This window comes from Caretta caretta, chromosome 1 (assembly GCF_965140235.1).
Source record: "Caretta caretta isolate rCarCar2 chromosome 1, rCarCar1.hap1, whole genome shotgun sequence".
Lineage (NCBI taxonomy): Eukaryota > Metazoa > Chordata > Testudines > Cheloniidae > Caretta > Caretta caretta.
The window spans coordinates 40,469,547-40,496,522 of record NC_134206.1 but is presented as its reverse complement, the minus strand read 5'-3'; the positions used below and the strand labels follow the sequence as shown (position 1 = coordinate 40,496,522).

The 26,976-nt window shown below is 39.6% G+C and overlaps 1 protein-coding gene across 10 annotated transcripts in view; it reads right to left on the bottom strand.

The window, feature by feature from the left end:
- ZMYM2 (zinc finger MYM-type containing 2) overlaps positions 1-26,976 on the bottom strand; it is a 185,814-nt gene that overhangs the window by 126,344 nt on the left and 32,494 nt on the right. For 9 of the 10 annotated variants that reach the window (XM_075127291.1, XM_075127313.1, XM_075127316.1 and 6 more), the window contains exons 3-6: positions 19,799-19,880; positions 17,588-18,444; positions 9,770-10,055; positions 1,252-1,417 (exon numbers count right to left, since the gene is read on the bottom strand). In XM_075127291.1, the coding sequence (XP_074983392.1) occupies positions 1,252-1,417; positions 9,770-10,055; positions 17,588-18,434 (1,299 nt within the window). In that variant the 5' untranslated portion in view covers positions 18,435-18,444; positions 19,799-19,880. The remainder of the gene's footprint in view (positions 1-1,251; positions 1,418-9,769; positions 10,056-17,587; positions 18,445-19,798; positions 19,881-26,976) is intronic. The other variant, XM_048845169.2, reaches the window with a different exon arrangement.

Below are 26,976 nucleotides of genomic sequence, written 5' to 3'. Positions count from 1 at the left end.
GGATTCACACAAGGCTGCTCAAGAGAACGGGGAGCTAATTTACATACATTTTCCCCACCTGCACTTTATAAACTTTGTTGGCAGTGAGCAGGATTTTTAATATATTTGGCTTTTAATTTACAAGGCTGTCTTGGGGCTAAAAGGATGAATATACATGGCTATGTAAGCTTGGCCCAGTATTTGCATCCAGAACGTAGTAATCCCAGCTCAGGAGAATTTAAATAAGGGTATATTCTACTATACAAACTATCTTTACGTTACTCAAGGGGGATTTACCAAAATATGCAATTAGAATAGAGAAAATCCTGAATTGTTTTGATGGCAACATTTGTATGTAGTCTACTGATTAGTATCAATTACTATTGGATTTATACTTTGAGGGCCCTCAAAATAGTTACTGAAAAATGAAATATGAGAGAAGCAGTAACTGTTTCTAGTTTCCTCCCTTTTAAGAATTCAAGAAACCAGGGGCCACCCAATGAAATTATTAAAACAAAACAAACAAAAGCACAATGCATAGTCAACCTGTGGAACTCATTGCCCTGTGATGTTGTGAAGGCTACAAATATAAATGGGCTCAAAAAAGATTTAGATAAGTTCATGGAGGATAGGGCTGTCAATGGCTGTTAGCCAAGATGGTCAAGGATGCAACTCCATGCTCTGGGTGTCCCTAAGCCTCTGACTGCCAGATGCTGGGACTAGACAACAGGAAGTGGATCACTCACTAACTGCTCTGTTCTGTTAATTCCCTCTGAAGCATCTGGCAGCGAGCACTGTCAGGAGACAGGATACTGGGCTAGATGGACCATTGCTCTGACACAGTATGGCTATTCTTATGCTCTTATGGAGATCAATAGTGAACAATTCAACAATTCAACATAAAATTTTTAAATGACTAGCTGTCTAAAGAAAAGCCTTGCCTGCAATAATCAGCAATGAAAATGAACTCCAAAATGTCAGCGGATGACAAAAATGTCAGTAATGCACAACTGTCTTCATAGATTTCTTAAATTTAAATATGCAATAAAGCAATTTACAAAAATTTATGTTATCTAACCATTATAAAGCATGACTGAAGATGGAAAGAGATATAAACTTGCTAAATATATTACGCCTAATTACTGTAGAAATACAAAAAACCTAGACAACTTTAAAAAATAGACATTTTACCACTCTTTCCAATCAACTTCTTAATAATAAATGTTCTATTAGGAAGTAATTTAAGAGTTGAGACCAAAAACTGAACCAGACCTCAGTTAGTTTACCACAGATAGTGCATCTTGACTTATTCAAGATTCCTTTTGAGGGATTATGCTTGTCTTCATAGAAGGACAAACATGATGTACTGCAAAATTCCTGGAAAGACTCACTGGAATCAACTTGAGCAACAATGGTGCCTTTCATTGTTGTTATATCTCTGAAAGACAAAAGCAGTAGAGCATAAAACTTTTTTTTTTTAATAGTATTTCATAACAATATAATTGATTCTTTTTTCCCCCCCACCATGCACTTTTAATTTCTCGGATTCTAAATAGCTTTTGGTTCAAAACTATTTTCAAGATGGTCCCACTGTACTGACATCCATCAATCATTCTATCTGTTGCATTTGTTTCTCTTGAGTTTAATACTATTTGCTAAAATATAAATAGTTCTGAGCAACTTTACATTCACACTGCAAATCGATCATTAAAACAAAGCAATTTCTGTTGTCTATCCAAAAGAATACCAGGTTGTATGTTTTTCCCTACATTACTTCCAATATTGAAGATACAGTATTTGTAAAACAGCTTTTACCAATGAGCAGTTACCGGTTGAGCATATCTAGCTTGTTTTACTTAGTACACGCAAAAGATTAAATTTTAAACATAAAACCACAAATATTTTTTAAACAAAAACTGCTTCCCAACAATAAAAAAAAAGTATTTTTTTTTAAACTTAGTCAATAAACATCTATTTCCTGGTCCTCGAAAACCCATAACACTGCTACAACTAATATCAGCACTTTATTTTATTATTTTTGGAGATTCTTTTCTTCTGAAATATAACACTGAAGAGCTGTCTTTTTAGCTACAGCCAGCAATTTTTGTTAAGACCAAAACTCCACTCTGAATTTGCCTGGTAAGCTTGGATATTACAATGCATCATTTTAAATAAAAAATAGGCACAATTTATAAAAGTAATCAAGCTGGCTAAAGAAGTTCTAAATCACCAACCTGAATACGGAGTACCTAGCTGTAACTGATTAAATATTCAACTGAGACAGCAGACTATTTTTGGATTAACCAAATGAACAGTAATAAACTACTCTGAACTAGTCCTTCATACCTCTCCTCATGAAAAATCAATTGCACTATCGTGTTCTGTGACAAGTGCAAGATACACTTGGTCTTCAGCCTCACGCTACACTATGCGCCTTAACATTTGCAATAATCTCAGTTGTATGCCTTGTTGCATGCTATTCCTTCTGCATTTATTGTTTGGCCCCATCTGCAAAAATAGCACGGCACAATAATATTATTCACCAATCTACCAATTTTTGGTTTAATCAAACATGTAAAGTTACATTAAAATGTTCTTAAAGTAAGCTTGGTTTAAAGTCACTCAGTTTTAACTGCAGGGTGTCTATAAATCCAATCATTTCAACATGTTAGATTACTTGGTTTTGAGATGGAAGCAGAGTTTTTAAGAGATACTTCTAGCTCCTAAAATGAAGAGCCCCCTCCAAATCAGATCGATCATACATTATAAATATTCATCAGAAAGTTGTGGTTAACAATAGACACAGAATAATAAGCAAACTCAACTGACAATGGATTAGTTTAAAGGCTTTGAACACACGTGATATTTGCTAGTGAATTTTGCTGTTACTTCACAAGAATCTCTTTCCCATAAAAGTGTGAGTCTCTACAGCTTAAACTAAAGAGCCAGATTTTGTAGCTGGGGCTGTAGTACATCCGTATCATCTGTGCATAAATATGGACCAGAGGGTTCTTTTCTCCCTCCTCTCCCCCACATATCCCCCATGGAAGTTATGAGAGAGGAAAAATATCTCCCTTTTCTTTACAGGCACACAGCTTTTGTTTTTTATGATTACTGATGCAATGGAAATACCATTCAGCAGCATAAAGCAAGAACTGACTGGGCAGGTCATAGCCATGTTACATTCTCATGTTGGGGACGGACATGTCCCAAAAAAGTCTATCCCATGTTCAGTTCTAAATTTATAAACTGGGAGGAACTGAAAGCACTGAAGACATACAGCCTCTGGGGAAAGGGAATGCGGTAGGCTGCTCTTTAAAGATTGTTTCTGAAAAAGGCATGGACTGCCTGTACAGTGAGACACCATCAGATCTACCCTTATCCGAAAGGATGTCAGCATGAAGCTGGGCCTTTTGCAAGAGGACTACAAGATGACTTGCTTGTGTACTCCACAGAAACAGAAGGCCAGCACCCCTGCCCTGACAAGCTTACAAACTGTGGCACCAATTGGGCCAACATTTATAAACGTCCTTAACTTTTAGCACGAGTAGTTTCACTGACTATGATCAGAGAGAAGAGCATCAAAAAAGGAAAAAATTCGCAATTTTTAATAAAAGTTTGAGGGGGAAAATAATGAACACATTAGCCAAGATTTTTAGAAAGTGATTAACAATTTTGAGCACCTTAAAATTTCTGAGTGCCCAACTTAAGACCTACTGAACAGCTGGATTTAAAAAAAAAACCTTAAAGGGTCTTATGGGGGACACCCAAAATTACATCACTTCTAGGAAATCTTTGCCAGCTTCTCTAAATTTCATCATCTTTTTGAAGTCAGTTGATATCACTCAATTTACAAACAGCCATTCTAAACCTAAATTAAAACCTATGTTAACAGTATGTTGTATTTAAAAAAAAAAAAACACACTAAACTCACTGTGCAACATCATAGTTCCTACTTTTTTCATGTGCTCAGAACAGATGGTATTGCCATCTTAAAACTGGGGGGGAAACTGGCCAACTTTCCCATAGTTATGGCATTGAGACAGTGCAGCAAGATTCCTCCCTATCCAGTAAATCTGATACTGAGAGGGGACCCCCGGTGGAGGAGGGGAGTGCAAGAAATACAGGATCGCTAACTAAAAAATATAGGTAGCATAGATTTCTACTCTTGTTTAGACTTGAAGCTAAGGCAGTGTTAAACAAGGGCAACTTTATCCAGGCCCTGGTTTCCATACACAGATTTACTGAGCAGTTGAAGACTAGGGGGAGAATTTAAAAGACTAGGGCTATGTCTACACTTAAACCACTACACTACATCAGCACAGCTACAATGCTGCAGCTGTGCTGCTGTAGCGCTTCAGTGTAGACAACTCACTGTAGCAATGGGAGGAATTCTCCCATTGCTGTAGTTAATCCACCTTCCCAAGAGATAGTAGCTAGGTAGACAGAAGAATTCTTCTGTCGACCTAGCACTGTCTATACTGGGGGTGGTAGGTCGCCTTTGGTACATCACTCAGGGGTCTATTTAACTTTTTAGTGTAGACCTGGCCTAAGATATCCTCAAAAGAAAGACGTTCAAAGATGACCTCATAGGACTTCTCTACAAATCTGAGTCTTTAGCATTCAAAAAGACTTTGACAGACTGTCCAAAATAATGAATTAATCAATAATCTAAGAACTGGACACTTCAAAATTTTTCTCTATTTAAAAATGAAATGTTTTTAACGTGGCTGTTCTTTTTTGCCATCTGTATCATCCTACACTCTTAGAATCACCACAGAATTAGTTGCAGGAATGGGGAGATGAAAAAGAATTAGCCATGAGTTTTGAACATCTTAATCCTAAGAGAAAGAGAAAGATTAGATTCAAATCTTGTTTATAAATGGTATAACTAGCTGGACAATTTAGAGTTTAAGAAGCAGCTAGAATTTGTATTATTTAATTGCATATTCAGTCCGTCAGTTATCTTTACGCAAAAGACTCATCTACAGCGAGATATATTATTTTCTACTATGGTTGTCAAGCAATTAAAAAAGTTAATTGTGCGATTAATCACACTTAAAATAACAGACTACCATTTTTTATATTTTCGATATTTTCAAATACATGGATTTCAATTTCAACACAGAATACAAAGTGTACAGTGCTCACTTTATATTTATTTTCTATTATAAATATTTGCACTGTAAAAATAAAATAGTATTTTTCAATTCACCTAATACAAGTACTGTAGTGCAATCTCTTTATCGTGAAAGTTGAACTTACAAATGTAGAATTATGCACAAAAAATACCTGCACTCAAAAATACAACAAAATCCACTCAGTCCTACTTCTTGTTCAGCCAATCGCTCAGACAAACAAGTCTGTTTACATGTGCAGGAGATAATGCTGCTTGCTTCTTGTTTACAAATGTCACCTGAAAGTGAGAATAGGCCTTCTTATGGCACTGTTGTAGCTGGCGTTGCAAAATAAATATTTACATGTCAGATGTGCTCAAGATTCATATGTCCCTTCATGCTTCAACCACTATTCCAGAGGACATGCATCCATGCTAATGATGGGTTCTGCTCAATAACTATCCAAAACAGTGCAGACTGACGCACATTCATTTTCATCATCAGAGTCAGATGCCACCAGCAGATCGTTTTTAGTGGTTCAGGTTCTGGTAGTTTCTGCATCGGAGTGTTGCTCTTTTAAGACTTCTGAAAATATGCTCCACATCTTGTCCTTCCAGATTTTGGAAGGCACTTCAGATTCTTAAACCTTGGGTCGAGTGTTGTAGCTATCTTTAGAAATCTCAAATTGGTACCTTCCTTGCCTTTTGTTAAATCTACAATGAAAGTTTTCTTAAAACGAACAACATGCTGGGTCATCATCCGAGACTGCTATAACATGAAATTTATGGCAGAATACGGGTAAAACACAGAGCAGAAGACATACAGTTCTCCCCCAAGGAGTTCAGTCACAAATTTAATCAGCACGTAATTTTTTTTAACAAGCATCAGCAGCATGGAAGCATGTCCTCTGGAATGGTGGCCATAGCATGAAGGGGCATATGAATATTTAGCATTTCTAGCATGTAAATACCTTGCAATGCCAGCTACAAAAGTGCTGTGTGAACGTCTCACTTCGTATTCTGTGCTGTAATTGAAATTAATATACTTGAAAACGTAGAAAACATCAAAAATATTTAAATAAATGGTATTCTATTAACATTGCAATTAATCGTTATTAATTTTTTTAATCGCTTGACAACCCTAAGTATAACTATTTTGCAAATCTAATGTTACTAGTGTACAATTCTTAAGCTCCCCAGTGGTTCTTTTAGGCATTCTGAGTAATGAATCAATAATAAATTTCAAGGTGAACTATGACCTTTAATTATTTATGTCTAGTGTTCTGCATTTTCAGTTTTTATTTGTAAAAAAATTTGGAGATTTTTTTGTTTATTTTCCAAACAGTAAAACTAGGATGAAATCGGGTTAAAAATTTTTTTAAAAAATATGGGGAAAACGACTTGTATAATATACACATTTTACTACAGTATAATTGAAGCTCTTTTCATGTACAAAAGGTATGTTTGGTCTAAGAGAATAGTTTTTCCAGAAATCCTGGTTTACATATGCTCCCATAATTTTCTTCAAAGTATTCTCACTCATGTTGAGCCTCTTGCTGTCTTGGAGGTAGTCCAATTTTAAAAATAAGCGCTTTGCATCAGTAAGATCCAGAGGGTACAATCAAAGCTTGCCATGACACTCTGCTGAAGTCGAGAAGTTTGTTTTGATTACTGTCCCAGTTTTATACTGTCAGGTTAGGCATGTTCGTGTAAACAGTAAATTCTCCTTTCAGATTTGAAATTCCATCTTTAGTGGCAAACAGCTGAAACACTCTGGCATAACTGTCACAGTCTGCTGCAAAATTCACTTTGACGAAAGGGTGCAACACCTGGATGACATTCCAAAAAGAATCTTTGGCACAAAACACTTCAGGGGTCAGATTATGCGCCATGATCATCTCCCATTTCTAGCTGAGTGTTGTGTTGAAGGTTTAGAACACATTTGGAGTTCTCATCTCCTGGAGTCAGAAGGATTTCCAGAAACAGCTGGGTTCTCTCACTGTATGTTTCTTCTGCAGCTTTTGTACTCAGTTCAGCTGAGATTTTGGTTGACAGGATCTGGTAAACATCTGTATGGGCAAATGTGTTGGCAGTAGTCAGAGAAAGCTCCAGTGTTTTCTGTGTGTCACACAGTGATCACAAGTTTTCAACAATGAACGTTACCTTGATGCACAGAATCTGGTGGTCACATTCTGGTTATCTGCCAGTCTCTTCAGAGTTTCTGCTTTGGAACCAACAAACTCAGGATGATATAGGAGATGCATCAGCACAGTCCATGTGTTATTTACACGACAGGCAGCGAAGTACACACTCATCCACCAATGTGGCACAACACAGGTAGGTAATTGGCAGTCAGCTCTGCACTCGTCTCGCACTGTGTAAAACAAAGTCTTCAAACTTGTTTGCATGCTTGAAAACAGCCCCAAACCCAATGATGCAAGATTTCACATCTTTCATTTCTTCTGTAGCAGTAGTTGTTGACAGTACAACGTTAATCAGATGAGCAGGATAGGCAATACATAGCAGCTCCAGTTTCTGACCGAGTTTAATCTCTCATGTAAACTTAGCCATGTAGGGTAAACACAATCTGTGTTTGTTGTGGCCACATTTTCCCAAATTAGCTGGTATATCTCAAATATGTCAGTTACTGCTGTGTTGAAAAAACAGCTGACAGCAGAGGGGATGAAATGTCACATCAGCACAAAACAATGTGGGTTTATTCACTTTGAAATAAAAAAAACAAAAACAAAAGGCCAAGCATCGGACAGTCCAAAGCATCAGGAGACTCGTCAAATCAGATTAGACAACATTTTCATCAATTTGTTCCATTAGTTTAGATACTAAAGCATCGTCATTTTCTTTCAGGTACTTATGAGTGAGGTTGTCTGCATTAGGAAGGACTTTTGCTCCTGGACAGTACTGTCACACAAAGTCACCACCAGGCCCCTCTGCAATTAACAGTGACTGTCCAGCAAAACAAAGACTACGCACAAATTCATTGACACAATCATGCTGTGACCTCTCTTTCATTAAAGCCATGGTGAAAACTCCTGATATTGACTGTTTATCTCAAAGTTCACTTTCTTCTTTAAGCTTCTTATGTCACTTGCTTTCGACATGCTCCTTTATTCTGTCAGTGCAAGCACTGATCTCAACGCTGCAGTACTTGCAATGCAATGCATCCTCTTCGTTCCAGTCTTTACTTTTCTTGAAAATTTCTAAGCACTGATTTTTTGTTGGTATTCAGGCACAGATCTGTGCTTTTGCCCCACGTTTACCTCTTTACCTTATCTATCTTTATCTGTGGAGGACTGATTGTTTAAATTTAGCGCCGCTCTAAACAGACGCAAAACAATAGGCAGGCAGCATGCCTTTGTGAGCCAATCATCCCGCATTATTAACATTGTTTGATTTTTCTGACCTCCACTGTGCGTGTGTTCTGAGTTTTACACTGAGTAACTGCTTCAGTCTCAGAGATACAGGACACAACCATCATGTAAAACATTAGTGTTTAACAAAAATAAGTACTCAAAAAAAATATTGAGTAGATTGATGAGGGTATAAATCAATAAAAAAATAAAACTCTTAATTTAAAAAAATGGTAATTTATCCGTGAAAAGTGAAAATGCAGAACACTATCTCTAAATATATTTAATCACTTCCATAATACTGCCCATATTACACTGCCTTGACCCCAAAATGGGATGAAGCCCCCATTCATGCCTTCACTATTTCAACTCTGCTTTCTGTAGCTTCCACAAGGCCCCGTTCTCCAGACTCCGGCAGGTGCCCACCCCTTCACACATACAGAGAAGTATGACCCATCTGGCTCCTGAGTGATTTCAGGAATGAGTTCATAATTCCTGGGCTTCTTTTTAAGACTTTCTATATTATATACACATACACACACACACACATATATATATGCACAATAGGCATTCTCATAGGCTTGCCAGCTTATTGCTCGTCTCCCTTTCCCTTCCAGCCATTGACTAGGCCAGGGCTTTCCCCCATAACTCCCAGTAGATGGAACAGTCTTCCTTTGTTTCTCAGCCATGTCTTTCCAAATCTCAATATTTTTTTCTCCTATGTATTTGCCCCTTGATGTCATCTTTTCCCTCTCACAATGGAAGCATTTATATAATAAAATGTTTTCACTATTTTTTCTTGTGAATTTATGCCATATTGTTTACTGTACTATATTTTGTAAACTTAGAAACTGTTTATATGAAAAAAATCACTAAACCAAAACTATTGATTTGTATCTTTAAAGAGAAGAAGCTCCCCTATGCTGCCTTATTTTGAATTAGAGAGTTGACAATCAAGGAGAGGTACTGTACTTTCCTTGATTATCTCCAGACATGCTATAACCATGAAGGATTACGTATAACGGTAACTTATAAAGGATTAGTCATTTTCAACCAAATTTAAGGTGGCCCTACACTTTGTAGGGAAAAATATTTTTGTAGTCAGATCTTACACGCGTCATATACTTAGTTATTAGATTTCAGAGTGGTAGCCATGTTAGTCTGTATCAGCAAAAAGAACAAGGAGTACTTGTGGCACCTTAGAGACTAACAAATTTGTTAGTTATTAGAAATGCTCCTTAACATTCATAAAGCAGATATTTTTGCATTCAAGTATTAAGGGAACAACGAATAAAACATCCCTTACTTTTTGCACATAACACAGAGTTTCTTTGGAGCAGGTTTATGCGAGAATGATGAGAGGCAGGCAGTGGAACAAAATAGGTGAGCTGATCCTTTGCGCTGATATGCAGTCTGTCCCTTCTGCAAGGGTTTTTTACAATTTGCACATGTGACTTTAACCTGTTTAGAAGGTTGTTGTTGTGCAGACGGCTGAAAAATCTGTTTAGGAAGGGAGGCCACTGGTGACAAGGAATCCACACCTGGTTGCTTCTGATTTCTAGGGAATGAAGCTGACTGGGATATCCAGGAATCTTAAAAATACAAAATACATGGAAAATTAAGTGAATAGACATCTTTCAATATACAAATAGATTTGATTATATGAGGATAATTTGCTAACAAAAGTGATTAAGAGGGGGAATTGGTTATCTTGGAGGTATATGTAAACCAATTTAAAAGAACATGCTCAGTCAGTATGTTTAGATCAATGGCATTGTTCTCTGCCATCACAGGAAATTCCAAAACAGGGGAGCATCTAAAGTTGCCCGTTTCTTAGGCGTGGAGACACCAGTCAGAGTGATTAACACACGTGTAGTTTGTCCACAAACTGGCATTTGAACCTTACTCTTGAGGGCATTCTGTGCCAAAAAATTAAAAATTCTGCACACATCAATATTTTAAAATTCTGCAAGTTTTATCTGTTAACAAATAAATGCAGAGGCTCCAGCATGGCAGTGGGGAGCACAGTCCACTGGCTGTACAAAGGTGAGGATCACCCTGCAGCCTCCTCAGCCCCGGGACACGGACTCAGTGGTGAGGCTGCACCTGACCCTGACACAGCACAAGGCCTGGGCCTGCCCCAGAAACACATGGGGCCTGTCGCAGGCGCACTAGGTGTGGGGCAGGCAGGCTCAACCAGACAGGATCCAAGTGTGGAGGGGCTCAGTGTGGGGAGATCCAGGTGTGGGGTGAGAGGATTCTGTGTGGGACAATCCGAGTGCAGGCAGCTCAGTGGGGGGTCTAGGTGTGGAGGAATCTGGATGCACAGAGGCTCGTTGAGGGGATTCCAGGTGCATGGGCAATGGGACCGCAGGGGCTTCCAAGTGAAAGTGGTTGGGGCTCAGCGGAGGGGTCTGGTTGTGAGGGTCTCAGCAGGAGGGTCTGCCAGTGGAGTGGGGTTTTGGGGGGAGAAGGGGATCAGAGTTCAGATTGTTGGGGATCAGTGGGGCTCAGGGTGATGCACAGGGTGGGGCTCGAAGGGGTAGAGGTTTGAATGCAGGGAGCTCAGTGGGGGGTGGTCTGGGTGCAGGGGTGGGGGTCAGTATGGATGGCTGGGGGGGGTTCTGGGTGTATGGGGTGAGGCTTAGCAGGGGTTGGGCAGATGGTGGAGCAACTCCTCATACAGTGACCCCCACCCCTGCAACTGAGGAGCGACGGGGCAGGAAGAAGGGGGGGGGGGGGGAGATGCTGAGCTTCCGCAGCTTGGGGAGGTTTCTGGGAGTGGGTCTGACACAGCCCCATCCACGTCTTGCAGGGGAAGAGGAAGTCCCATCCTCTCCTGCCTCCAGCCCAGCCAGGACTATTAACTGATCCCTCCTCTGGGTAGGAGCCACTGGCTAACGTGTCCCCAACCCGGAGGTGATTTTCCTCTCCACCCGCTGCTCCGGGTGCCTGAAACAATGTACCTGCACAGCTAGGGAATGGTGCATGACTGCTCTTGCAGCTTCACTATACTTCCCTGTCAAAAAGTCATTTTTGTGCGGGGAAGCAAAGAAATCTGCGGGGGACATGAATTCTGCGCACGCGCATTGGCGCAGAATTCCCCCAGGAGTAGAACCTAGACACAAATATAAAATTGTACCAATTGCATTTAAAAATTCAAAGCAGAGAAGGCAAAGCAGAATTTCCATTTTGAAGATTTCATCTATTAGAAATTTCCATTTTCTAAAAATATTACTGAAGAGGTTTATAAATTTGGACAGATCAAATGTATATCAGACTTGGGTTGTTATCAAAGATACTTTTCATGTTTTTATTTTCAAAGCAAAACCCTAGATTTTCAGTAGATAGAAAGATAACGTATAAAGAGATTAGAATAAGGTTAAAAATCTTCTGATTTAAAACTTCTGGTATTACATATAAAAATAGTAGATTTGCAACTTCTGAAGTAGTTTCTCAGTCCAGACTCTCTGGCCCAATGGTTTTTTGTATTACAATTAAAGACAGACAAAATATATTCACACCAATCACCACATGTATCTGTATCATGGTTCCTATGGGAAGCAATTTCTATTTTACTTTAAAATCCATTTCAAGGCAATAACTATCAATTAGAACAATGAAAATCTGCAGAATAGCAAAAACTGATTAATTCTCAAGATTTTGGTCTTCTCAGTAGGGAACAATGAACCTAGAAGTTAATAGTCCAAGTCCTTGCAGTACCGAAATTCCTCCTCAGAACATCCCCTCCTCCCACCTAGCACTGGACAACACAATCCCAGAGTACAGAGCCACTCTCAGACAATCAGTCATTTTATAGTTTAACATGTTGTAGGGCCGTTTGCATCACAATTTCATTTGTCCCACAGGAAAAGAACTAAAAAAATAGCATCCCTATGTCTCAATTTTTAATATCTTACTTAGGTTCAGAAGACAAACTTCTGGCAAAACTATTCTCCTATAAAACCCTCTTTTGAGACATTTCTCCAGAATTTAAGCTTCCATTTTGATCAACTAAGTTTTTAGGCCATGACAATGGAGAAAGTTCTATAGGATGCCAAAAGTAAGAAGTATTATTTTAAGTATGAAAAAATTCATTATAAGTGAATTTCCTTTACATTTGAATGATCAATTTATTTCACTTAAAATATCAACAACATGCCAACTATCACCAGTAACTTCAGAGCACCTAAAACTTATTTTTTGATCCTGCCATTCCATTCTTCTAAATGAATGTTTCATAGAAATAATCCTAGAGCCTGGCATGTATAAACAATCTTCTCTTAGATAACATGTATTTGCCATAGTCCCTAAATTAGAGTGAATGTGGCATTTACCCTAACCTATAAACTGAAAGCACTGACATCCGGCAAACTGCACTGCAGGACCTTGAAAGGTCTGTGGCATCTCGAAAGTTTGGTCCAGTATCCACAAGTTAGTTTAAATGCATAAACGTTTTTAGTGACTCTCCTTGCACCTTAGAACAGCTGGTATCAAAATAGCCATACAGAAACAAAGAAAAAAAATATGTGTAAATTCTGCAGATTTGGGATTAAAGTTTTTAGGTGAAAATGACTACAGCTATTCTTGATGCTTTCTAAGGAATCCATCAATCAATCTAATGAAAGACTGCCATATTTTCCAATAAAGCACTGTATTTCTAAGAGACCATAAAGATCAAGCTTTACTAAGTCTGCTGCACAATTCTTGGATAAAAGTTTCAAGGATTAAAATTTATTCTTTAAATATCCAAGGAGTCTAATGTTCTTGTTTGGAAATCCAGGTTACTGTTTGGGACTGTGTGTTTGCCTGCCCTGTTGTCTGTCACGACAGCTGCCATGGATGTCCTATTTCCCAGGCATGCAAGACGCACTAAATGTAAGTTGGCTATTAGAAAGCTTCAATTAACATAAAGTGGAGGAGTTATGGGGAGGACAGGGGGAAGCAGCGCAAAAACTTTTTTGTTTTTTTTGTTGTTGTTGTTTTTTTTAAAGAATGTGCCCCACACTGACAAATCTAGATATGTTACCACAGTACTTACAGTTTAAGGAGACTCACGCAAATGTAGACTCCATTTCTGGTCAACTACCTAAGACTGACAGATATATTTCTAGAAAATACCTAAATAAGCCAGAACATTGAGACTCTCCCTTTTTCATGTGTGTTTGGAATGGGAGTCCAGACTGGTTCCTTTACATCCAGAACAAGGAAGCACATGCCCAGAAAGATTCCTGTACATGCGACTACACCACCAATATTTCTTAACTGATGCTTCATGGGCCCTATGGTTTGCAGATTTCATTTTTGGTTGAGACTCCAACTTGACACTCACACCTCCTAGCCCCTTCCACAAGGCTACAATTGGCCTTGAGATTCCCCTCACATCTTAAGATTTCAAGTGGACTTCCCTCCTTTCTGCAAGGGAATTACCATAAAATGTAGAAACAGTAAGTGTCTAATCTTAAAATGGGACTTCTTGCTTTTTCCTCCTGTGTCTTTCATTTCTTTATTCCACTCTTTTCTCCCTCATATTTGCACTCCATTCACTTTATTATTCTCTTCCAACTCTCTTCACATCCTTGAGTCTCACCACTTTTTCCTCCTTCATCTTTCCTTGTATCCCACCACCCTCCTTCCTTTCTTCAAAACCACTCCTAAATCCTGATCTCAGCACAAAAAAGGTGTCTCCCCTTCCTTGGTTCATTCCCATGTTGCCCCCAAGTCTCCATTTCTTCAGGTTGCTCTCCTCCCCACCCCACCAGTGCTCTGTTAGGGAACATCCTTTTTTAGTGTCTGCCTTCTACAATGCCCTCCTGGAGTGACAAGCTTTATGGGTGCTCAGACTGATACTGCTAGAGCTTACGGCTCTGAGGCATTCATTGTTAAAGGCTGCTCCCCAGAAACAATGGACTTACTTCAAGTCTTAAGACCACTCTGCTTTAGAGTCACAATGGACTTAATACAACACTGGACTTCATACAACAATGGGCTGGACATAAGATTTGCAAAACTACTCCAGTAGTTGGAAACAGTATCCTTTGTGCCAAGTTTTCAGTTATGGTGAAAGGCAGGAGCAGCAATCATATGGGGAGATGGTAACATCTGAGAGCATGTAAGATTTTTCTATCCACTTCTTCCACCATATCCCTGCACCACAGGATGTTGGGGAAAACATCCTTGGTAGCTATACTTAAGATGGAAATGCTTCATGATATACAGATTTCTGATCGGGCAGGACTAGCTTGTCGGATAAAATGCTGACAAGTATTCACTGGAGGGTCATTCAAAAAAAAAAGGGGGGGGGGTATGAAAAGGAGAGCAGAAACAAGTTACCCAGAAAATCTTTCCCCTACTTTTGTAAATAAAACCTAAGAGATCCACACCTACCGTGTTTCAGTTGTTTCTCCTGTAAAAGTAGTTTCCACTACAGTTCTCTTCTCTCTCCCCCTCTCCTTCCTCCTCTCGTTTCTTCTTCGTTTGCTCCTGCTCTCACTTGACTTTTTCCTTTTTTCACTTGCTCTGTCTCTCCCCTTTTTTACCTGTGGTAGTCCTTTCTGCTCCCGCTTCTCCCTATTTCTTTTCCCCTTCACTGTGTTCTTTTCATGTGTGAGGACCACAAGCGTAGAAAAGACCTTTTTTATTCCCCCCAGAAGATAAGCAACATTTGGAAAGTGCAACAGATACAGACCTTTGCAACACTCTCTCAGCTCCCACCCCATTCTGAATCAACCTTCCTTCTTCCTTCCCATAGTTGGCCCTCTTCACTGAATCCCAAGGAAACCTTTCCTCCTCTCTTCCCCATTAATCCAGGGTGCCAGAACTCACTCTACTTCATGCTGCTAGTATACCAGTTTCCATATTTTGCAGATTTTTGGTATGCACCTGACCCATCAATCAAACTAGCAGCCATGCACAAAGCCTTCTGGGCCAGCAGTAAAAGGAGGAATTTTCTGGTGCCTTGGGCAAAAGCATGTGCTGGTTTTGAAAGGTATACAAAAGGCATTTTTGCATTAACAAGTACTAGAAGTCCCCATGTCTTCCACTTGTAATGTCACAAAAAAACAATGCATTTTGAGGTCTTTAGTGTATCAAGTACCAGCAAATGTCACAAAAATGGGAATGCATTCTTCCAAAAAAGTTAAAAATTGATGTGAACGTCCAAGCTATCTAGAGACACTCGACACAAAACAAAAAGCTCTTCAAGTTTGAGTTTCGCTTTTTTGTTACAGTAGATATGACTGATTCATAAGAATGGACAGAGCCATCCACAAATTACAGAACTTGGGGGGGGAAGGATAGCTCAGTGGTTTGAGCATTGGCCTGCTAAACCCAGGGTTCTGAGTTCAATCCTTGAGGGGGCCATTTAGGGATCTGGGGCAAACACTGGGGACTGGTCCTGCTTTGAGCAGGGGGTTAGACTAGATGACCTCCTGAGGTCCCTTCCAACTCTGATATTCTATGATTCTATGAACTTGTCAAGTTGACATGAATTTTGCAAGTTAGTCAGGAAACACAGCATTTCCTTTGCTCTTATTTAGATAGAAGTATTTAGTTTTAAGTTAATACTTCTAAAATGCTCTATAAAATGTATTAATACACTCTGAAAAGTAAGTTTTGGTGATACAAGAACTAGAGAACTCTGCTATCAAGATACTTGTTGATCTAGATAGAAGCTACCAAGCTATCTGAGAATTATAAAATTAACATATTGGCAAATTGTGCTAAGTTCCAATACATCTGGATTCCAACTGAATATTTTAGATCACCTTTGAAATGATCCCAACCAGTCTCCAAAGTTTTTACCACTACCAGGGAAATAAGGGGAATTCATACATTTGCTACTGGCTTCATCTGAGATAGTTTTCTACGAGGCTAATTTAATAGGGCAGCAATGCACTGACTGACGCAGAGAACTTAATCTTCATAATGTGAGATTAAAGCTTCATTATTTAGGTGGAAGCTTAAATTCTGCAGAATGTGAACTCTAGAAAACTGCAGTTGCAACTGTCCCATTTTGCTCCTAGTGGAACCTGTTGTTAGCTAAGTAAGGTTTACTGCTATTCCTGCTGTCCTAAACAAAAACAAATTACCCCTAACAGCATATAGCACATAAGTTTTAGCACAAGTAGTACTAAAAGGTAACATACATATAACTATTAACAGTTATATTATGGGAACACCTAGAAGCCACAAGCAGGTTAGACCTCAAACGTACCAGACATCACACAAACAAAAATTACATACTTCACAGAGCTTAAATTTAAAATGCCAGCTGCTATTATGATGATTCAATTAATGTTCTAGGGCAGGGGTTCTCAAACTGGGGGTCAGGGACCATCAGGGAGTTGTGAGGTTATTACATGAGGGGTCGTGAGCTGTCAGCCACCACAAACCCTGCTTCACCTCCAGCATTTATCATGGTGTTAAATACATAAAAACAGTGTTTTTAATTTATAAGGGGGGAGGGGTCGCACTCAGAGGCTTGCGATGTGAAAGGGGTCACCAGTACAAAAGTTTGAGACCCACTGTTCTAGTGTCTCACGCTTAATCCTTTTGCACATCAAATACTATTCAAAGAGCATGGACAACAAAACCTGTAAATTAAAGCTTCTCCACTTTGAGGGAAAATGGCTTTGATGCATAATACTAGCCACAGAACTTCAGAAACAGAAGCTTGGCTCAGATACTAAGTCCATGAACAAATGTGCACTATTTATCTAGGTGCACACATGCCACCCTGACTGCACACTGGGTTCCATGCATCCCAAGTCAATTACACATAAAAATGTGCATTGTCTTTTTGAAAGATGAGGTAATTATACACAAAGTATTAACGGGGGGAGGGGGAGGGAGTATTCATTTTTCTAGCTAGTTATTAATCCAAGACAAGTTTACTGATGTATACACTTCATCTCATTGATTGAGCAGATTCTACTCATACACAAATAAAACGACAGATTAAAAAAAACCAAAGTTCCTTTTCTAAGAATGAAGTTAAGAGTGTATGTGTGCATGTGTGTATATTAGTAGCTCTGTACTTTATATATAAACAAATTAATATTTTGGACTGTTCAAATGTTATACATTTTATAAGCTTAGCAAGGTATTTAAACGTATGACTTACCAGGACTGTGATGAGTCACAGATTCTCCATTTTGAAACACATCTCCAGCCACATTCATTCTACCAGGATTGAAAGGTCCTACACCAGTCTTGGTCTGTGAAGTTAAAGATGGGGTGTATGTTTGTATATTAACACCAAAATTACTTGACTGCAGTCCGTTAGACACATCTCCCAAGTTGGTATTCTGCAGTGATGTTACATGTGTAATCATTAAGTTCATGTCACGCCCTTCAGTATTTTCTAAATGACCATCATTCACAGAGCTCATACCTGTTTCTAACGTGGTAACATTAGCAATCTGAATTTCAGAGTCTGGTTCTGTGGTTATACCACTATTACCTATTCCTGCATTTACCTTACTTCTTGAAAAACTGGAAGCTGAGAATTCCATATCGCTGGATCTATTTTTACACTCTGGAAGTCTTCGTTCATTAAAACTGGAAGCATTCTTCTCTTGTCCTGGATTTGTTTCAATATCTTCTTCATCATCAATAATAATTGTCTCACTTATACTTCCCTTTTGAGAACTTAAGTCTTTTGAAGGAGGAAGCATTTTGGAATCATTTCCTTGAAGCTCGTCGCTTTTTAATGAAATAAATGCAGTATTTCTCTGATCAGATATCAGTGATGTAGAAGTCTGTGGAGGTTGAATTGGTTCAATAAAAACAACATCATCATCATCTTCTATAGATGGGTTTTGGAATTTATTAGTTCTAGAAACTAGAGTATTAGGCGGACCTCCAAAAGAATTTCCTATATTTGCAAGACCGGTTGCCATGGCAGTAGTTCCTAGTAAACCAGAAGTATGTTCAGACAGTTCTAATCCTCCCAGAGAACTTCTGTCCATTCCAGATAAGCTGTTATGTAAGTAAAAGAGAAACAGTAATTTAAGTACAAGATTTAATTTCTTAAATAGCAAATATTCCATAAAATTTAAAAAGTCTAGCCTTTTAGTTATTTTCTCTTCTTAATTAGATCTTAATGACAGCTCAATATCTCTATCTTCTCTTTCATAAGAACTTTTACTCATTATGCTACCTAACACCACTCTCACATCATAACACACTAGTAAGAATGGAGGTCCATTACCAGTTTCACAGAAATTTTGCCAATAGAACAGCTATATGCTGTTAAGTTTAGCAAGATAAATGTTGGAAACATCAATAGAATTTAGCACAATTATCACCTTTTTGTTGCCATTTAATACTTAGGCTTAATTTCCTATCCCCATACCTCTCTTGTATGCACAATGAGGTCAAATAGCATTGCCTCTGCTCAACTGCAAGGCAAGATCAAGAACACGGATATTTTAAGTTACCAGTTTTTATTCCTCTTAAAATGGTATGAAAACATCTCAACACCAAATGCACAAATTACGTGCTTAGTAAAGGACTTGCATTGCATGGACTAACTAATGCTCTCAAGGTGTAGGCTAACCAAGACTACTTCACAGTCTGAATTAGAAAGCACAACCCTATCATACAGTTCCAGCCCAGCTGAAGAGTGGTGGGGGAAGGAAAAGAGGGTAAGAGTACTTAGAGTACCGTTGGAATAGCTGGCTAAAGGAAGAAAGAAAAATGTTGACTTTGCCACCCTTTAATTCCAACCACTGCAAGGGATAGGAGAAAGAGAGGCTCATTTGAGGTCCTGGCTCCTTCTCTAAAATTCTTTAACAAGTTGTAAGAGATTCATTTCCTATCTCCTCTCTTCTCAACATCAGATGCTACTGCAGGTTCCTTCATCCACTACTCATTTCGCACATGGCATTTTGTTTTCTGTGGTTTTGGGGAGGCTGCTGGGTTTATTCTTGTAGACACTAGCAAGAGTACAACTGTATTTTTAATAAGCCAAAAGAAACTTTAGCCCTGGATATTTTCTTTTATGTATTATATAAGGCTAAATATATAATCGGGGCCAATGGAAAGGACAGAATAGAAACAGAGTTCACAGCAGCTGTTGGTAAATGAACTGCATTGGTGCTGCTGCAGGCACTGGGAAGAATATAAAGGTAACTCAAACACATACCTGAATTTGCATGTATGATACCATCAAATCTTTGTGTACTTTATGACAGAAGATTATTCAAGGCTGGAAAAATGTTTGTGGATTTCTGCAAGTAACCTATTTTTTTTTAAAAAAGGGGGTAGGGAGTATTCCCCCTCCCCCCGCCCCAATACTCACCCATCCAGAAATCCACTGCAGCCTGTTTACCTTAATAAGTTGCTCTCAAGTGCTCCAGTGTAGGGTCTATTCCTCTTATACCAATTAACTTGATGTGCTTGGTTGAAATGTCCTGAAATAGATCCAAAAATAAACTCTCATGATCCTAACATACATAATAACAGGTTCTTCCCCCACCCCCACTGCCCAAAGTCTTACCAACCAGGATAACAAGTCTGTTTCCTTCACACCAGCTCAGAGTATTTAGAAAGACTTTTTAAAAGTGGTGTCATCCTTCTGCATAAGAGGTGCTGTCTAGCTCATAGTACTTAGAATTATTTGTGCTCTGGGTGAGTAAACCACTATTACGTAACAGTTCAATCATATAATGTTAACAAAATGCACTAATCAGTTTAGTTGTTCCTGGATGATAGATAAAACTGTTTATGCTATTAGATTGTCCTAGCCAAGAGTCGGGAACTGAAGCGGTCATCTCTCCCAGAAGGTACCCATTCCAGATTTTACACTAGGTACAGTTTGTAATTGGAGAGCTCTTTAGTTGATACTATATAGATACACGGACATGTTCATTAAAAGCAGGTGGAGAGGACTGCAATCATTTTAAGCAAAGGATACTAAAATTCAAGCAGCTCTCATAGCAAGTCTATATTTTAAAAAGCTGCAGCGGCTACTGAAGCACTGTAATGAAGATGCTACTACACCGACAGGTGAACTTCTCCCGTTTGCATAGTTAATCCACCTCCACAAGAAGCGGTAGCTATGTCAACTGGAGAAGCTCTCCCATCAACAAAGCACTGTCTACACTGGGGTTAGGTCAGTATAACTGCGTTGCTCAGGGGTGTGGATTTTTCAATGCTAGGAAGAGGTTTACAAATTGTAGAGAGATCCTGCCAACTGTTATCCAGTCAATATTCTATTCCATCAATTTCAGTGCATAATCTTAAACAGACGTTTATCAACATCTATAAATTAAAATTAAATCCTCCCAAGCCTACACATGCGTAGGTACATAAACTGCAAAAACTTCAGTGAAGTTGCATCCACTTACCCCAGGTCTGAATTTTGGCCTTTGACTACAAGGTTGTTACAGTGTGTTTGTCAAGGCAATTCACATACAGATTATACTTCACTTGGCCCATTTAGGTCGGTTAAGCTATTTGGCTATATTAGTCAGGCTTGAAACCAGGTGCTCCACTAATCACATAAACACTTTAATCCCCTTAATTCAGCTTCCTCTCATTTCTTTCTAACCAATGACATTCATTTCTTATGCATCTTCATTGTCTGACCCTTCTTGAGTTTGGCTCTCTCAAAGAGTTAGCCTATTGTAGAGCTTTACTGTATGAGGCTGTCAAGGAACACTTTCCAGTTTAATAGCATGATGAGTAACATTTCTTATTACTAACAACCTCAAAGAGCAGGAACTGAAGTGCACTTATGCCCCATTGATTGTAAAATTGCCGCCTGTATGTATAGAAAGGCTATGTTTGGATTTTCTTCTTATTTTAAAACACAAGAATATTGATGTTTTATTTTAGAAGAATTGCCAAACTTTGTAGAGAAGAAAACACTCAGTTTTGGACCTACCAATCTCTGTGAATCGAAGTTACTGATTGTGAAAAAGTTCTTTAAGGAAAGCATTGTGAAACAGCATTCAATGTCAAAGTCGACATTGTCCAAAGAATTAATTTTTAGGGTTTTTTTGTGGAAGAGGAGAAATGGATCAGCTCAGAAAGGTACTAATACCACGGGGAGTCCCATGCACTTATACGCTTTATTCATAAAGTTGGGTGCAGTCTGAATCTGGCATTTAGGCTGAGGGTAAAAACTCAGTGTTATGAAGGTACTTGGGGTGGCTTCAAGCTACAGCGTGAATTGGACCTTTTGCCCTACCTGGGTGTTGAAAGCCATCAAGTAGTTACTGGAGCCACTGCTGATTGAGATTTAACAGTTTTTGTAAGTGGAAGGCACATGCTTGTAATTCTTAAAGCATTTATTGAGGCCCCCTACTCGAGAAAATATCTTTTTCCAGAGATTATCACTAGTTGGTTTCTTAATTTCCCTTATCCTGTCCAATTGGGGTTTAAGCACAGGTATGGGCTAGAAACAGCTTTAGTGGCATTATTCAATGATTTCCTCCTTGCAGTGGAGGAACCTAGAACATCTATGCCCACCAGATCAGTCAGCAGCTTTTGAAATCATTGACTATGAGGTTCCATTAACTTGCCTACTGACCGGGTAGGCATGAATTCTGTTTGGAGCGGTCCCATCTTTGAGAGATCAGAAAGTTACAGTTCCACACCAAAACCTTCTACTATGAGGCTTCTCTCCTATGAAGGAGATAGGTGTCTGTACTGTCAGCCCCTCCTGACCAACATGCAAACGAGGCCCTTGGAAGAGTCAGTGAGGAGATATGGGCTGTGATATGATCATTATGTTAAACATCACCCTGTAGTTGGAAGAAATTATACTGGGGCTCCTGGCAGAGCATGCAACCAACATTTCAACTACAGGCAAGGACTTAGAGGACGTGGCCATGAGCACTGTTCACATTCTGCTTCCAAACGAACCTTGCCACAATTATCTATGCCTCTATCACCTGCAGTAATGCAGCTAACTTGAGCCTATTAAGAGACCACTTAAACTATACCTATTCAGAAAAAGAGTCCACTCATTAAATGGAGTATTACATAAATGCTTTAGGATCTACATTGACTGACAAAAGATTTCTGGGTGAAATTTAGGGCATTATTTTTAACCTATCTACAGAGTGGAACAATTTAAATCACCTTCATTTAATTTTTTTTAAAGCATTTATTTAAACTAGGCTTTGTAAAGCTAATTTGAAATATCAATTTTAATCTAAAGTTAAAATTGGTTGAATTGCTTTTTTTACAAAATTCCACTGTCAGAACCTGCCCCAGTCCCTCTCTTTGCAAAGACACCAGTCTTGTGAGTAAACAACTAATGGATCCCACATGTTTTTAAGTCACCTGAGCCTCCTCCACCCCCACAGACCAAGTCGTGACTAGTCACTTTTCCTAGGAGTATGGAACAGCTTTCATGTGAGGAGAAATTAATTAAGACAGGGATTTTTCAGCTTGGAAAAGAGATGACTAAAAAGGGATATGATAGAGGTCTATAAAATTGTGAATGGTGTGAAGAAAATCATAGTAGCATAGGAATGGAAGGGACCTCGAGAGGTCATCTAGTCCAGTTCCTTGCACTCATGGCAGGACTAAGTGTTATCTAAACTGCTCTTAAAAATCTCCAATGGTGGAGATTCCACAACCGCCCTAGGCAACTTATTCCAGTGCTTAACTACCCTGACAGTTACGAAGTTTTTCCTGATATCCAACCTAAACCTCCCTTACTGCAATTTAAGCTCATTGTTTCTTGTCCTATCCTCAGAGGTTAAGAACAAATCTTCTCCCTTCTACTTGTTACAATCTTTTATGTACTTGATAAAACTGTTATGTCCCCTCTCAGCCTTGTCTTTTCCAGACTAAAAAAAGTATATTTTTTTCAATCTTCCCTCAAAGGTCATGTTTTCTAGATCTTTAGTCATTTTTTGTCGCTCTTCTCTGGACTCTCTCCAATTTGTCCACATCTTTCCTGACATGTGGTGCCCAGCACTGGACACAGTATTTCGGTTGAGGCCTAATCAGTGCAGAGTAGAGCAGATGATTTACTTTTTGCATTTGGCTTACAACACTCCTGCTTCTACATCCCAGAATTGTTCACCTTTTTTGCAACAGTGTTATGCTGTTGATTCATATTTAGCTTGTGGTCCACGATGACCCCCAGATCCCTTTCCACAGTACTCCTTCCTAGGCAGTCATTTCCCATTTTGTATGTGTGCAACAACCGATTGTCCTTATTGAATTTCATCCTATTCACTTCAGCCCATTTCTCCAGTTTGTCCAGATCATTTTGAATTTTAATCCTATCTTCAAAACACTTGCAACTCCAGCTTGGTATCGTCTGCAAACTCTGGGAACAGTTTTCCAACCAGTTTTGCACCCACTTTATAGTAGCTCCATCTAGGTTGTATTTCCCTAGTTTGTTTATGAGGTCATGCAAGATAGTATCAAAAGCTTTACTAAAGTCAAGATATACCACGTCTACTGCTTCTTCCCTATCCACAGGCTTGTTACCCTGTCAAAGAAAGCTATCAGGTTGGTTTGACGGGATGGGTTCTTGATAAATCCATGCTGTTACTTATCACCTTATTATCTTCTATTTGCAAACTGATTGCTTAATTATTTGCTCCATTATCTTTCCGGGTACAGAAGTTAAGCTGACTGGTCTGTAATTCCCTGGATTGTCTTTATTTCCCTTTTCATAGATGGGCACAATATTTGCTCTCTTCCAGTCTTCTGGAATGTCTCCTGTCTTCCATGATTTTCTAAAGATAATCACTAATGGCTCAGATGACTCCTCAGTCAGTTCCTTGAGTATTCTAGGATGCATTTAATCAGGGCCTGGTGACTTGAAGATATCTAATTTGCCTAAGTAATTTTTAACTTGTTCTATTCCTATGAAAATGAATAAGGAAATGTTAGCTAGTCCTTCATGTAGCACAGGAACCGGGTGTCATCTAATGACATTAATAAGCAGCAAGTTTAAAACAAACAGAACAAGTATTTATTCACACAACACACAGTCTACCTGTGGAACTCCTTGCCAGAGGATGTTGTGAACGCCAAGACTAGAGGGGAGGGGATAGCTCAGTGGTTTGAGCATTGGCCTGCTAAACCCAGGGTTGAGAGTTCAATCCTTGAGGTGACCATTTAGGGATCTGGGGCAAAAATTGGGGATTGGGCCTGCTTTGAGCAGCAGGAGATTGGACTAGATGACCTCCTGATCCCTTCCAACGCTGGAAGTCAATGTCAATCAGCCAACGCTGATATTCTATGATTCTAACAGGGTTCAAAAAAGTACTAAGTAAGTTCATGGAGAATAGGTTCATCAATGGCTAGTAACCAGGATGGTCAGGAATGCAACACTATGCTCTTTTGAGTGTCCCTAGCCCCTGTTTGCCAGAAGCTGGGAGTGTCGTCCACTCCCAGGGGATGGGATCACTCAATGACTGGCTGTTCCCTCTGAAGCACCTGGCATTGGCTACTGTCATAAGACAGGATACTGGGCTAGACGGACGATTGGTCTAATGCAGTATGGCCATTCTTACGTTCAAGCTGTGTTCTCTCAGGACAGTTCCCTGGTGCATACCTCTGACCTTAAAAGACCCCAGCACCCCTCTCTTGGGACTTTGGGCTTTGTAGCCCAGCTGCCTTACACACCAGAATCAGTGCCTCAACTCTTCTAAATGCTAATACATGTGTCACCAGCTGCTTCTAAACGGATCCCTCAGAGTGTCACCTCGCTGCAGGTGCTCTGATCTTCTCCATTAACCCCTTCAGAGACAACATGACAGACACTCAAAGAATACAGGCTTAGCAAAGGAATTTCTTAACTACAGGCATTTTACTCTTAACAGCACTACATGGTTACAGGTCTTTGAAAAAACAAAATCCCAAATGCAGCCCACTCCTTTTCTCTGATCTCACTCTTCCTGTAACTGCTGGATTTGGTCAACGTCCTTCGGCTAGACAGCCCTTCCTGCCACCTGGCCTGGTCTTCCACCAGATGTCTGTGAACGTTACCCCTTAAATATAATCTTTGATCCACTTTAGCTGTATGCCCAGTCTGAGGAACTCCAGCCCCTTCCCCCAGCCAAGCTTCTGTGTAGAATGTTCGTTGTTCTTGTATATAGGCCAGTAACTCAGAGACCGTATTGATAGACTGCTCTGTACCAGCTTCCCAAATAGTAATTCAACTAGGTGTTGAGCCTCTACTACAAAATGGATGCTCTAATCCAGGGGTTCTCAAACTTCATTGTAGCTCAACCTCCTTCTGAAAACAAAAATTACTACAGGACCCCAGGAGACTGGACCGAAGCCTGGGCCCCCCCAGGCCTCACCATCCTGGGGGGCAGGGGTGGCAAAGCCAAAGCCCCACCTCCTCTGGTAGGGAGCCAAAGCCCAAAGGCTTCAGCCCCAGGAAGGGGGCCTATAACCTGAGCCCTGCCACCCAGGGCTGAAGCAAGTCAAAGCCAGCCCTGGCGACCCCATTAAAATGGGGTTGCAACCCAGAGTTTGAGAACCACCGCTCTAATCCACAAGGAAAGTTACAATATATCATGAAGGTCATGCTCCTAAATGAAGATTACGGCGCAAAGTGGAGCCTCTAAAAAGAAAAGGTGATCTCACAACAAAATGGAGTTCAGAATTTGACACAGTCATTCCCAAATCTGTCAAACGTTATTAGTAGGATATTTGAAATTCACAAAACTGTTATAGGCAAAACACACGAAATATTGAAACTTAAGAACATAAGAACTGTCATACTGGAAAAGACCAACGGCCCATCTAGCCCAGTATCCTGTCTTCTGACCGTGGTCAATGCCAGGTGCTTCAGAGGGAATGAACGGAACCGGTAATCATCAAGTGATCCATCCTGTCGCCTATTCCCAGCTTCTGGCAAACAGAGGGTAGGGACACCATCCCAGTCCATTCTTGCTAATAGCCACTGATGGGACTGTCCTCCATGAATTTATCTAGTTTTTTGAACCCTGTTATAATCTTGTCCTTCACAACATCCTCTGGTAAGGATTTCCACAAGTTGACTCTGCATTGTGTGAAAAAAATACTTCCTTTTGTTTTAAGCCTGCTGCCTATTAATTTCATTTGATGACCCTTAGTTCTTGTGTTAGAAGGAGTAAACAACACTTCCTTATTTACTTGCTCCACAGCAGTTATGATTTTATAGACCTCTATCACATCCCCGCCTTAGTCGTCTCTTTTCAAATTTGAAAAGTCCCCATCTTATTAATCTCTCCTCATACGGCAGCCGTTCCATACCACTAATTATTTTTGTTGCCCTTTTCTGAACCTTTTCCAATTCCAATATATCTTTTTTGAGATGGGGCGACTACATCTGCACACAGTATTCAAGATGTAGGCATATCACGGATTTATATAGAGGCAATATGATATTTTGTGTCTTATTAACTATCCCTATCTTAATGATGCCCAACATTCTGTTCGCTTTTTTGACTGCCGCTGCATATTGAGTGGATGTTTTCAGAGAACTATCCACGACTCCAAGATCTTTCTTGCATAGTAACAGCTAATTTAGACCCCATC